This window comes from Magnusiomyces paraingens (assembly GCF_902498895.1).
Source record: "Magnusiomyces paraingens strain CBS 517.90 genome assembly, contig: contig3, whole genome shotgun sequence".
NCBI classification, from domain to species: domain Eukaryota; kingdom Fungi; phylum Ascomycota; class Dipodascomycetes; order Dipodascales; family Dipodascaceae; genus Magnusiomyces; species Magnusiomyces paraingens.
In genome coordinates this window covers 1,011,763-1,024,218 of record NW_022474069.1, presented here as the reverse complement: position 1 = coordinate 1,024,218, position 12,456 = coordinate 1,011,763, and the positions used below count along the sequence as shown (strand labels likewise).

The window sequence follows — 12,456 nt, the reverse complement described above, 5'->3', positions numbered from 1 at the left end:
GAATCAATGCCAAATTCACTCAATTTTGTTAGTCTTACATTCCCTATTTCGAAGACTTTTCGACAACCTCTTCAAAACCTCCAGGTAACTTTTTCTAGCCATCTATTTGTTTGCTTATTTGCTTAAGATGTCTGATACACCTCAACAATCGTTGCGAAGGCATAGGCAAACACTTTTGCCTCCTCAAAATGGGTTGCAGCAGCTCGCTACCAAATCTAAAAATTCCAATTACGATGTTCTATTAGGCCCTAACTCTTCTGAACTTCCTTCAGTCCAACAAAAAGATAAAGAAAAGGTCTGTTTCAAAAATATATTTTTTGCTTGTCTTAATACTTATACTTACATATGTTTTTGCTAGATTGGAAATCTCGTTAGAAGTAGGCTGTCCACGCGTTTCCCCACTAATTATATTCAGCAGGGACAAGTACCTCCTTTACCTTTAGAAAATAATGATATTCATACATTTGATAATTTACAACTAGGGGATATTCCTCAAGTTCCTCAAGGTAAATATGGCCAATTTTCTACTGGTTTAGGACTTAAAGAGGTTTCTCCAATACCCGGGTTTAAATCTCAAAGAAAAGCATCAAACTCGAGCCAAGCAGTTTCCTCAACCTTAAATGAGCCTGTACATATTAAATCATCAGCAACAACTTATGGAACTCAGAAATCTTCTTTAGAGGGTTCTGTATCAGGACAGATAACAGTTGAATCTGGCCCTGATCACTATCAAGATTTAAATTTCTCAGGTGCACATCAGTTAGACAGTCAAATAGTGGCGCTTCGAAATCCGAACTTCAATCCAAAGTCTTTTATTTCAGCTCAGCTTGCAAGTGCAACTGATGTCGAGATTTCTGAATTTACAGAAAAACTTATTCGCTTACAAGATCAAGTAGCAATCGATCGAAAAAATATGGTTTACGGAAATTACAAAACCTTTCTCGCTGTCGGTTCCCAGATATCTGTATTGAGCTCTGAGCTTCAAGTCTTACGTAAGCTTATAAACGATGTACATGTTGCAACTACTGCTATGAAACAGGATGCCGAAACTACGATGGCATTGAGTAACTCAGATTCTTTGAACAGAAGTAGCATCGGAAATGGAAAGGGAAGTCTCTCTTCATTGTCAAACGGCTCTACAACTAATATTTTAAATCCCATGAATCCTCGTGTTGCGAGCTTAGCTACCACGGCAAAACAAAATAATCGGAATAGTGTATTAGTTTTAGAATCAATGTGGGCACAAGATCTGAGTGGGCTATTAAGAACAGTTGAAGGCGCTCAAAAATATTTGCCTCCAATTGCTGGAAGACACGTTGTTGAGGAGAGTATAGGATGGGATCAACTAAATGCTGCAACATGGAAACCTTGGCAACCTGTTAAAGTTTATCTGCTAAATGACTACCTTTTGATTGCAGTAAAAAAAAGGACTAGGAATGGGGACATGCTTTCGGTTCAGCAATCTCAATCTCTTATTGCTGATCAGTGTTGGTCACTGTCTGAAATTCAAATCAAAGACCTGAGGTTCATTGAACAAACTCCAAACTCTCCGCCTAGTGGTTTTGCTGTACAAAAAGATGGATCTGTTTATGTTTACAAACACAATGATCCTAATGTTGCAGAACGATTTCTAAGCTCTTATATGAAAATAGAGAAAGATTTGCGGAAGGGGAATAATATCAATAAAACTGGTAACAATATGTCATCTGAATCACAGAAATCTAGAAAACGGGATTCATTATACAGTCAAACAGTTACATCTTCCGACTCTGATAAAAGGGGCCATAAAAGAAGTGTATCAATGGACATTGCTGAAAAAACTCGCGTTCTAAGAGACATTGATACACTCATAAACGATCTTGACGTTAAAATTGCACACAGAATGTTTAACGAAGCTGTTACAATAATAGATACTAATCTACAAGAAATTGAAAATATTCTTGAAGTTTCTTCACCTGCCATGTCTGCTGCTCAGGCAACAGCTACTGCATCTCTGGTTGGAGAAAGTATAAATGCCAAAAGCTCTTCCCAACGACCATCAATATCATCTACGTTTCCTGGAAATCAAACCCCTCCATCTATTGATATAAAAACATTGAGAGCCCACATTTTGAAACTAAAATTAGAACAGCGTTCGAAAGAAGTCTCTGAAATTCTTTTGAGTAATATTTCTCAAGATTACTTAAGTTCGGGTGAAACAAAAACTCAGATATTGTTATTAATAAAGCTTAACCAAGGTGAACCCGCAAAAAAAACATTTTTGAAGAGCAGAAGGCAGATTATTTTAAAAAGAATAAAATCTGTGTCTTTTCAAGGGGATATTCCAGCATTTATTTCTCAAGTTGTGACTATTCATTTTAGGATGATTCGTACAACAGCTGAAATTTACCACAGTTGTTTTCCTTCTAGTGAAGCGTCCAGTATGTTAGTTGAATGGGCTAAAAATGAAGTTGAACTCTATATAGTGTTTTTTGCTCGCCAGCTTTACGGGGTCTCTTCTGACTCCGACATATACAGAATATGTATTGAGGCAACAAAAGATCAAGCAATGCAGCTGAAAGAAGTGGGCTTAAATTTAGACTTTTTGCTTGAGTACATTTACACTGGTGTTCACGATCTAACCTCCCACAAAAATATTTAAACTAGCTTTTCTTATAAAACTTGTGAATATATTATAAGAATAGAATATTACATAATAGGGGTACTACTATTACGTGAATATATTTAAATAATTAAAGAACTGTGCTAGCACAGTTCAAGCGCGCTTAATTAAAATAGTTCAGTATGGTTAAATAATTATTGTAATAATATTAATATTATATTATCAATATTGATAAAAATGTTATGAGTTTAATAAATATTGGAGTTTTTCAACATTTATTTTTTTTGTTTATGTAATTTGTTACTAATATTTATTTTTTTTTTCTCGAACCCCCCAGAATTTTCATATTCAAGATTGCTTGAAGTAAGTCAAAAAATATATATATGTTAGCATTAATCCACAAAAATACCTCTAAGCCATATTAAATTCACAAAAGATCGAATTCAAACATCAACACATAGCTAATTAAATTTAAGCTTAATAATTAACCACAATGGAAAAGTTACTAAAATGGTCTTTAGAAGCTGCTTCAAACGATGGTAGCAAAGATACTAAGCAACCTGATCCAGAACTTCTTAATCAACTATTCGGAGGAAAAGATGAAGCACAACTGATGAAGGAATCAATGCAAAAAGTTTTGGACAAAAGTATTTCAAAAGATGATCGGATGGTTGCGTTTGATGATCTTGAAATGCTTGTTGAAAGTTTAGACAATGCTAATAATCTGGAACCTCTTAAACTTTGGCAAAGTCTTATTGGTCTTTTAGATCACCCAGACAAAGATTTTCAAAAGATGGCATGTTGGGTTATTGGAACTGCAGTTCAGAATAACCCTAAATCTCAAAAGAATTGTTTGGATTCTCGCCCTTTAGAGGCTCTGCCAAAACTTTTAAGCTTAGCGTCTGGTGACAATACCAATGGGAAGGATGTTGAAGTTGCTGTTAAGGCTATTTATGCACTAGCCAGCGAGATTGGTCACAACGAAGAAGCATATGATGTTTTTTTGTTAGAAGATGGTTGGAAGGCAGTCACTAAAATTTTGATTCAAGCTGAAACGAATGAAAAAGTTAGAATACGTGCATTCAGTCTTCTAAGAGTTTTAATAACGATAGAGCCTGTTTACAAGCAACATCAGCATTTCAAAGAAGCAAACATACTACCTACTCTGATAGATAAAAATTTAAACAAGGAAGCTCACCCTACAATTCGTGAAAGAACCCTTAGTTTTCTTGAGATCTTGTCTGATGCTAAATTTAAGTTTACCGATAAAGAAAAAAAAGATGCTAAAAATCTCATTGATGATTTAAGGCAACAAGGAGTTATTGAAAAGGATGAATATACTTTTTTTGATTAACCTATTATCCAAATTTTAATAAAATACAAGTTGAATTTTGAAGTATAGTTTTTTTTTTTCTAGGGTTTGGTAATGATAAAAACATGAAATTAAAACAATAAATTTAATAATTGTATTTGCATAGCATTAACATTTTATTCTTAACTGTATAAATAACACAACATACTATTTATTAAAAATCATGGTTAAATTTACTTATGAGTATTGTAATACTTTTGACAAATTTCATTTTAACCCCTCATTTGTTTCTTTGTCAACATAAGGGTCATTGAAGAATTCCTGCTCGTTGTTGACATCATTGTTGCCAGAATCTGCTGGATCAGAAGGATTAAAATTGGCTGAAGATTGAGATTCTGAATGAGGAACATGCTGTTGATGTTGAGGCTCCCACTCAAATGGTTTTCCAGCATTTTGTGCTCTAATTCTATCCCAAGCAGAAGGGGCCTTATTAGCCTCATCAACTTGAGAGTCTGACGATAAATCAAAGCCCGAAGGATTTACCTTCGTCGAATCGCCAGTTCTATCACTCTCATATTTCGTATGTGGAACGTTAGATGTGGCTCCAGGCCGTCGATAGGGTGCGGCAACGGCTGATTCATTGATCCCTTTAATATCTTTTCGATACCAATTGTAACTGGTTAAAACTAATGGAAATGACGGGTATCTGTTCCAATCAAACTTTGAAGGATCAGGAAAAGAAGAATCAGGTCTTCTTACAGTCTCTTGGTAATATGAATAACCAAGAACGGGAGGAAATCCATTAACAGATTCAAAAATCTGTGTATATTTTCTATTTCCCTGGAATTTGTTAATATTATAGCTGTAAGCCATACGTTCGGCAATTGAGTAGCCGGCGACTACAGTTACAAGAGCTGTAAGTGTAGAGTATGAAGGCTTATAGGGTTTACCCATTGCTTTGCAAACAAACTTAGGAAGAGAAATACCAAACGCCAACCCAGCAAATGAGCCAATGTACTGAGAATACATTTGTGTTCGGAACGCTTTAAGTAAGGTGACTCTATCTTCTTGGTCGAAGGTTTTGTCTGCTTCATAAAAAACCCTTGCTTTATGAGCATTTTGACGAAGAAATTCATATCTTTCTTTTGTTTGTTCATTTCGAAGCTCTGGGGGAGGCTGCGGTGTGCTCGCCAGATCATCAGGTACGTTAAAGTCATTAGAAATTCCCCTTGATTCAAAGGGATTTTCATCGTCAGAGATTGTAGAATCGTTTAAAAGTGTCATTATTAACGTATTCTAAATAAATTTTTATCTAAATGAATAATATTGAAAATAAAAAAACAACTGGTAGTGAAAAAATTATATATCAAATGTCACAAAATACTCTAAGTACTTTAATAAGTTGCTTATAATTTTAAGGAACTCTTTTTCATAAAAACAATCGGGCCAATTAGTAACTGATCTTTTAGTCCTTCAAACATATGCGGGATTAGGTACGGGAAACCCTAACCATCCGGTGTTTGACTTACCGTTAGGGTTGTAGAATCGTGGTATCCAGTTATTGCTTTAAGTAATTAATAGTTACTTTCTGTAACAGATACAATAGCACAAAAATACGGTAACTTGTATTAAGGAATAGCAAGGGGATACATTCATAATTATGGAGTGATAACTCAAGCTTTGGTTTTTATCTACAGTAATAGGATTATATAATAGACTGTTGTTTTGAGATGTTAATTGTTAATTGTTAATTGTTAATTGTTAATTGTTAATTGTTAATTGTTAATTGTTAATTGTTAATTGTTAATTGTTAATTGTTAATTGCTAAATATTTCTATGGATCCTAAATGTAAGTAGCATAATTTTGGGTATATTTGCCACTTTTTTTTGACATGAAACATTATTACATAATTACATTATCACATAATTGCATAATTTATTAATTTCGTGGTTTTTTCGCATTGTTACCGACCAATCAAATATTAACAATAGTATTTTAAATGGGTTAGTAGTCGCGTCAGATCAGAACTGCCCCCTCTTCTAACTTTGCAAAGGTTAATTCCAATACAACTGGATTTTTATTTCCATCATTTCCAAAACTGTTCTCTTATATTTTACTAATTTCTAAATATTTGATAAAAAAATTTCATATTTGCTGTTTAATCGGTCAATTACTTGAAGTTATTACGTAATCGTTTTGGATACCTAATTTAAAGACAACCCTGCTGTATTTTCCAATATCTATCATCTAAAAACTTCAAACATGCCGAACCCTGGAGATCACCATTCAGATTCTAAAGGTGAATCTCAAAAATTCTACAACAATTCTTTTTTAAATTCCGGAAGCAGTTTAGACAACAACTTCGCTAAAGAATGGCCATATGAAGAGGCCACGCTAATTCAAGGACGATTAACTCAGTGTTTAGGCCCAGAGTTTGTTTCTTATCGTCCCGCTCCTGGTGGTAGCCAAGTTGCCTACATTGAAGGCTGGAAGTTAATAAATCTCGCCAATGATATATTTGGTTTCAACGGATGGTCTTCAGAAATTCGAAATATAAATGTTGATTTTTGTGATGAAAAAGACAAAAGAATATCTATGGGCGTAACAGCAACAGTTCGGATACATTTACGAGATGGAACGTTTCATGAGGATGTTGGCTTTGGTCATATTGACAATGCTAGAACAAAATCTATGGCATTTTATAAAACTAAAAAAGAGGCCACTACTGATGGAATGAAACGTGCATTACGAAAATATGGAAACTCTTTAGGAAATTGTTTATACGATAACGTGTATTGTAAACAATTAAGAAAAATCAGCTCAAAGCCTAACATTATCAACAAAGAAAATCTTGTTCGAGATTATGATTTTCGTTCTTCTTCTTTAGGACCTCATGGACCAGTTACGCAAGGACCGTTAGCGCCACCAAATAAAACAACTAATCTTCCGTCTTCTATTTCATCTAAAGAAAACAGACCGAATTCATTTTCGCAAAATTTATCACGATCTTCCTCTGTTAATGTTAATAAAACTAATGAAATTCAAGTCCAACAATACGCCGAGGATAAGGTTCAAAAAAAACGTTTAATCAAACAAGAAGATGCTGGAAGTCGCTTAGAACCTAGATCCGCTACTGTTACCGCCACTACTATGGATGACAGGCCTGTACTGGGTCCCGATTCTATATATGCTCTCATTGATGATGGCGATTTTAATGGTTGGGATGATGATTTTTCTGATGTTGAAATTTTTGCTGCGGATGAAATTTCCGAGCACAAACAGACCAAAAATTTGAGCAAAGAAGAGCTAAATACATCACAGACTTTTCAAAATACTTCTGCTCAACAACTTTCAGCAAAGTCATGTAATTCTTCGTCAAAATCATCTACGCCAACGCCTTTAGAACTGAAAACACCATCGCAGTCTACAAACAATTCATATATGCATATGGGAGATTATTTAAATAAAAACAATCAAGATCAGCAACAACCAGAGACTCCTAACTCAGGAGACTTTGTAGGGTTTTTTAAAGCCTCAGTGGCCACCCTTATCCAAGAAAATTCTGAAGTTCCAACTGATTCCCATTTTGATCCCTCATATATATCTCCGAATATGCGCCGAACTCTTCCACACAATAAATCAGTCCCTATTCTTCGAAGCGAAGTGGCAAATATTGTTAAAGACAATAGCAATAAATTTAGAAATCACACTGGAACTGCAAAAAACTTACAGAACTTGAACTCCAGAGGAAATACTGGCAGCCCTCAAATACCAAATGTTCAGATAAACAAATCATCAAACATGACAAATTCCCATACAGCTATACCTCAAGATCAAATCTTATCTGGGTCACCATTAAAATCATTTGGCAGCCCTCGTACCAATCAACGTCCCTTTGGTAAGCCTAAAAATTCCCCTTATAGCAAACCTGCTTTCAATAACCCCAATACTTCCTATTGTCAAAATCAATCTGAAAGTAATGGTGGTACAAAAAATCACAACACGCACATCAATGGACATAAACGACCTGTAGATCAAATAACACCGAGTAGTGGAGGATCAATCAATAGTGTAAATGTAAATCCCAGCAATCCAGAAAATATATCTAAAATTTTTAAAGAGGGTAATACCCGTAGCTCCTCTCTATCCGCTTCTGAACAAAATCAGAATGGAGATAAGCGTCAACGAGTTTCGGGGTGATTTTATAGAAAAAAAATAAATATTTAGAAGAATATATTTCTATATAAGCATGTATAGTCTCATTTGAATTAAATCAGTTTGCCTCAAATAGTGATAAATAAAATACAAAAATTAAATCAAAAGCATCTCATACAAAAAGTTGAACAATTTTTTTCCATAACAAACGAAAATCGTCTTCATCTTCTTCTTTATGAACAATAAAACCACTTTGTTCGTCATCGTTTTCCGACTTGTCTCTTTGTTCTTGATCAGTTTTCGGTGTAGATAAATCAGAGTGATCAGAGGAGTTAGGATTTCCATAAAATTTAGATCGCTTTTGGTGTTTACCTCCAGAATTGTTGAAATAAGAATCTGTTCCACTACTACTTCCATTCGAAAAGTGACCACTGGATGAAGAATCTGTTGACAATTGTGGAGTGATACCTTCTCTTTCGCTTGTTGGGAATGCAGTGGATTTAGCAAATCTAGTCTGATTATTTGAGTGATCAAGTGCTTCGTTCACATGAGAAACCGTAGAAACAGAAGTCATTGAAATCGGAATGTCTTTATGGATAAGATTTGTTATGGAGAAACGAGACTGATTTGATCCCCCTTCAATAGATTTTGAAGAAAAAGAATCGGGTTTATTGAAGTTGTCAAAATTTCCATAGTTTTTTTCCCGCTTCAATTCATTTTCAGTATATGTTCCTTTAGCTTTATCCTTTTGTCTCTTCTTCTCTTTTCGAGATTTTGCAGAAAGCAATGATGATATTGAGCTTCTTAGAGATTTGGACTCCTCGTTAAGATCATCTGTTTGAGGCAACTCGGGTGAAACAGATTGCTGTGCAGAAAAGCCAGAATTTTCAGAAGGATAGTTGCTAAGAAGACTACTAATAGATGAACTATTGTTTGAGCTTATTTCGCTGGATTTTGACACAACAGAGCCTAAATTTCCACAGATAATCGATGGGTTAACAGAATATGCAGCTATTGGATGAGAAGCTAATTGCTGCGATAAATTTCGCGATTCAGAAAAAGTACCACTTGTAGTAATAGAATCTTGCTTAATTTCGGGGTAAGGATTTAAAGTTTTTAAAGAAATATCAACACCAGAAACTGTAGCATGTGTAGGTGAATGTAATGAGGATTTAGGGGTTGGTGGAGCTGGGGAAGGTTGTTTCGAAAGTAACCATTTCGCAATTTTCAAATAATCAAAATCAGACATTTCACTTGCAAGAAGATCTAAAAATGTACTATTCTGGATCATTTTTGAAAGCAAATACATAAGTTCCGTCAGTGGTGAAGGAATCAGATTTACCTCCCCATGTCCAAGGGCAGTAGATGATGATGTAGCAGAAGATATTGAAGTCGAAGAAAACGTCTTGTTCAATGATGTAGAAAGAGAAGATGTAGTTATTTGACGTGAAGAAAGAAGTGGTGGCGATATTTGAGAAGTATCCTGGGAAATTCCATAAGTGCTACAAACATCATTAGCCTTCATATTATGAAGATCAATTTCCTCTTGCTCAGAAATCATAAATTCAATGCATCCAACAAATGACTTAATAGCGCTTTCTCGAATTTTTTCAGACTCACTGGTCTTTTTAATGTTTTCGTTAGAGTTTTGAGATCGTTTAGATGGCTTACTAAGTCCAAAAAACAAAAAAATTGCAACTGATAACTCAGAAGCAATGTTTGAAATGCATATATCAAACATTCCAAAATCCTCCTCTTCTGTTTCATCCTTCTTATCTATAGGAAAACAGTTTTCTCTGTTTAAAGGAGATATTAAGTTTTTTCTTTCTCGGTGACGGCGAATTTTTGGGTATATCATTTCAGTATAAACCTCAGAAATGATATTAAAAAGGTTCATAGATCCAGAACTAAAAAAATCAAGCAGAACAGGACTAATAACAGACGCGTATTTTTCATCCTGAAACAGCAAGCTAGCAATAGGGAAGGGACGATATAAAAGCATACGAGTGAATTTATAAAGCGCGACGAAATGGGTGCGAAACCAACGCTTTGTTTTTTGTGCAAGCTGTTCATTGGTAAACAATTGAACTGAATATTTCATATCCTCTTTAGATACTGCTGATGAGCTTGATTCAACCAAACGAGCTGCACTAGTGGGACTTAGGCCACCATGGCCGCTCGCAAAGTTGAAATGAATAGATAAGTTATATTGATTTAAATCAATATCCATTGCATCACCATCAATATTAGGATCGGCCAAAGAAAATACTTCCTTTATTGTCTGTTCAATTTTTCCCACAGAATTTATCGGATCTTCGACAAAATACATGGATGTAGCGTAATCAATGACTTGGTTCAAAAGGTCTTGAATATCTACTCTTTTTCTAAGAGCTTCAACATTATTGAATCCTATGCTTTCAAATGCAGAGTTATTGAGGTCTGGAGAGCCTGAAAAGTTAACAAAATTATGCGGCATAAAATTTTCTTGCAACCCGCCAATTAAGCGTGCCCATAAATAACAAACAATGAAAACTCTATGACCATCAAATAGATCAATATTTGGCGGGTATTTTAAGGCCGGATTCATCGGAGTTTTCAAATCATAATCTGGATCGGCCTTACGCTTTTCTAACTCATTCAAAGCCGTTCCTGAGACTCGAAGATTAAGGCGTTCACATGTTTTTAATGAAAAGGAAACTAACAACGCCGCCTTTTTTTCGTGTAAAGATATAGACTCAAATAATGAAGCAACAACAGAAAACTGGGCTAGTCGAACACTAGAAGGAAATTCATCAAGGTTGTTGCCCATAATATCCATCGCCCTAGTAAAATAGCATCTAGCCCAATCTAGAGACGATATTCCAGAAAAAATTGTGTTTCTTGAACATTCCTGCGAACCAAGAGCAACTAATATATAAATAATAGCAACTTCAATCCCTTCTAATTGAGAATGATTAGGCAATAAACCCCACCTATTACCAACACCGTATTCCATATTTCGCCAAATCTTCTTGGCAAATTTGTACCAATAATTGGGTTCAAAAATAGGATATATAGAATGATAAGCCAAAAAGTAGCAACCAACACATTGCAGCATTTGTTCCTCAGTAACATTTGAACTGGAAGGAATAAAAGATGGATGGATGCTATCTTGAGCCAAATTGTAAGTAACTAAGTTCGGATATAAGACCTCTAAAGACTCCGAAAATCCCTTTTTTTCTTCACCCGAAACAAAAGAAGAAACTGAGAGCCGACTTTTAGTTGAATTCATTCTTCTAGAGCCTTTGTTTTTTTTTTGGGCTCTTAAGAAAGAGATATATGAATCTGATTGGTCAAGGAGTTCTTTTAGTTTGATAGCATCAGAGTAACCAGGACATTTTTCAATGATAAGAGATATTACAGGTTTTATATATCCAAAAACTTTAATAATAGAAGGGCTTGTACTTGCATAAGTCAAATTTTTAATGGAAGCAGTCAAGTTAGTAGGGGCTGAATTATTTGATAGTGGAAGTGGGGGAGGTTTTTGAATATTATCAAAAGCAATTAAAGGATTTGGCACTAAACTTTGATATTGTTGATGTTGCTGCTGAAAATAGGTTGGCTGCTGAGCAAATGATGTAGTATTAGTAAGAGAAGTTTGAGATGGATTTTGAATTTGGGGTAATTTCCCATTAGAGGGTGGTGATTTAATGCTTGATAACTGAACCGGATTGTTATCAGATCTATATGAAATATGGTTATTTGAACACGAAGATGTAACAAACGGACTATCATGCTGCTCGGATGGGAAAGTTGAGGTAATAGAGGGGTGCGACAGAGAACATGTTGAACTAGAATGAGATTTTTGTTGTTCAATATAGTTTGTGTGATGTATATTTGACTCTTTATAAACATCAGATTGTTGATGAGTTGGCTGCAACTGAAAGCCAAGAGTAGAATTAGAATTCCTTATACCGGAAATAGAGGATGGCGTTGCATTGGAAATAATGGGTGGGGTAAAAACAATTGGGTTTGTGATTTTTATTGAAGATGCCGTAGAAGATTGGGGTGGCTTATGAGAAATAGACGTAGTTGACATAGATTGTAAACCAAGTGCATGATTAGAAATCGGTAAATTAGAGCCACTGAGGGGTGTAGCATGTTTTTGCATTAATGTTGACGAAGAAGACGGTAATCGAAACTCATATGCACCAGATTTCTGATCTAACGCAGTTTGTTCAGGAAGTTTCTGCTGCATTGGAATAGATTGCTCTGGTAGATTAGAAATTTGTGAGTTAGGTGGCTTAAAATGTGACCCCTTAATATCATCATTCAGACTTCTACGTCTTTTGATTCTATCAATTGGATTACAGACTCTAAATTGTTCGTTAATAATGACAAGTTTCA

General features: G+C 35.0%; 4 protein-coding genes across 4 annotated transcripts; 2 read left to right on the top strand and 2 right to left on the bottom strand.

The window, feature by feature from the left end:
- Positions 1-127: 127 nt before the first annotated feature.
- Positions 128-3,956, top strand: SAPINGB_P003616 (uncharacterized protein; the record flags this gene model as incomplete). The annotated part of the gene is made up of 4 exons (XM_031998333.1): positions 128-295; positions 416-2,214; positions 2,362-2,420; positions 3,124-3,956. 4 exons carry the CDS (start codon positions 128-130, stop codon positions 3,954-3,956), a joined length of 2,859 nt encoding a protein of 952 aa, XP_031854224.1.
- A 225-nt stretch (positions 3,957-4,181) lies between these two features.
- SAPINGB_P003615 (uncharacterized protein) lies at positions 4,182-5,198 on the bottom strand (the record flags this gene model as incomplete). Its single annotated transcript, XM_031998332.1, has 1 exon — positions 4,182-5,198. The coding sequence occupies one exon, from the start codon at positions 5,196-5,198 to the stop codon at positions 4,182-4,184; it is 1,017 nt and encodes a 338-aa protein (XP_031854223.1).
- A 979-nt stretch (positions 5,199-6,177) lies between these two features.
- SAPINGB_P003614 (uncharacterized protein) lies at positions 6,178-8,115 on the top strand (the record flags this gene model as incomplete). Its single annotated transcript, XM_031998331.1, has 1 exon — positions 6,178-8,115. One exon carries the CDS (start codon positions 6,178-6,180, stop codon positions 8,113-8,115), a length of 1,938 nt encoding a protein of 645 aa, XP_031854222.1.
- Positions 8,116-8,242: 127 nt separating this feature from the next.
- SAPINGB_P003613 (uncharacterized protein) lies at positions 8,243-12,307 on the bottom strand (the record flags this gene model as incomplete). Its single annotated transcript, XM_031998330.1, has 1 exon — positions 8,243-12,307. One exon carries the CDS (start codon positions 12,305-12,307, stop codon positions 8,243-8,245), a length of 4,065 nt encoding a protein of 1,354 aa, XP_031854221.1.
- Between the last annotated feature and the right edge of the window lie 149 nt (positions 12,308-12,456).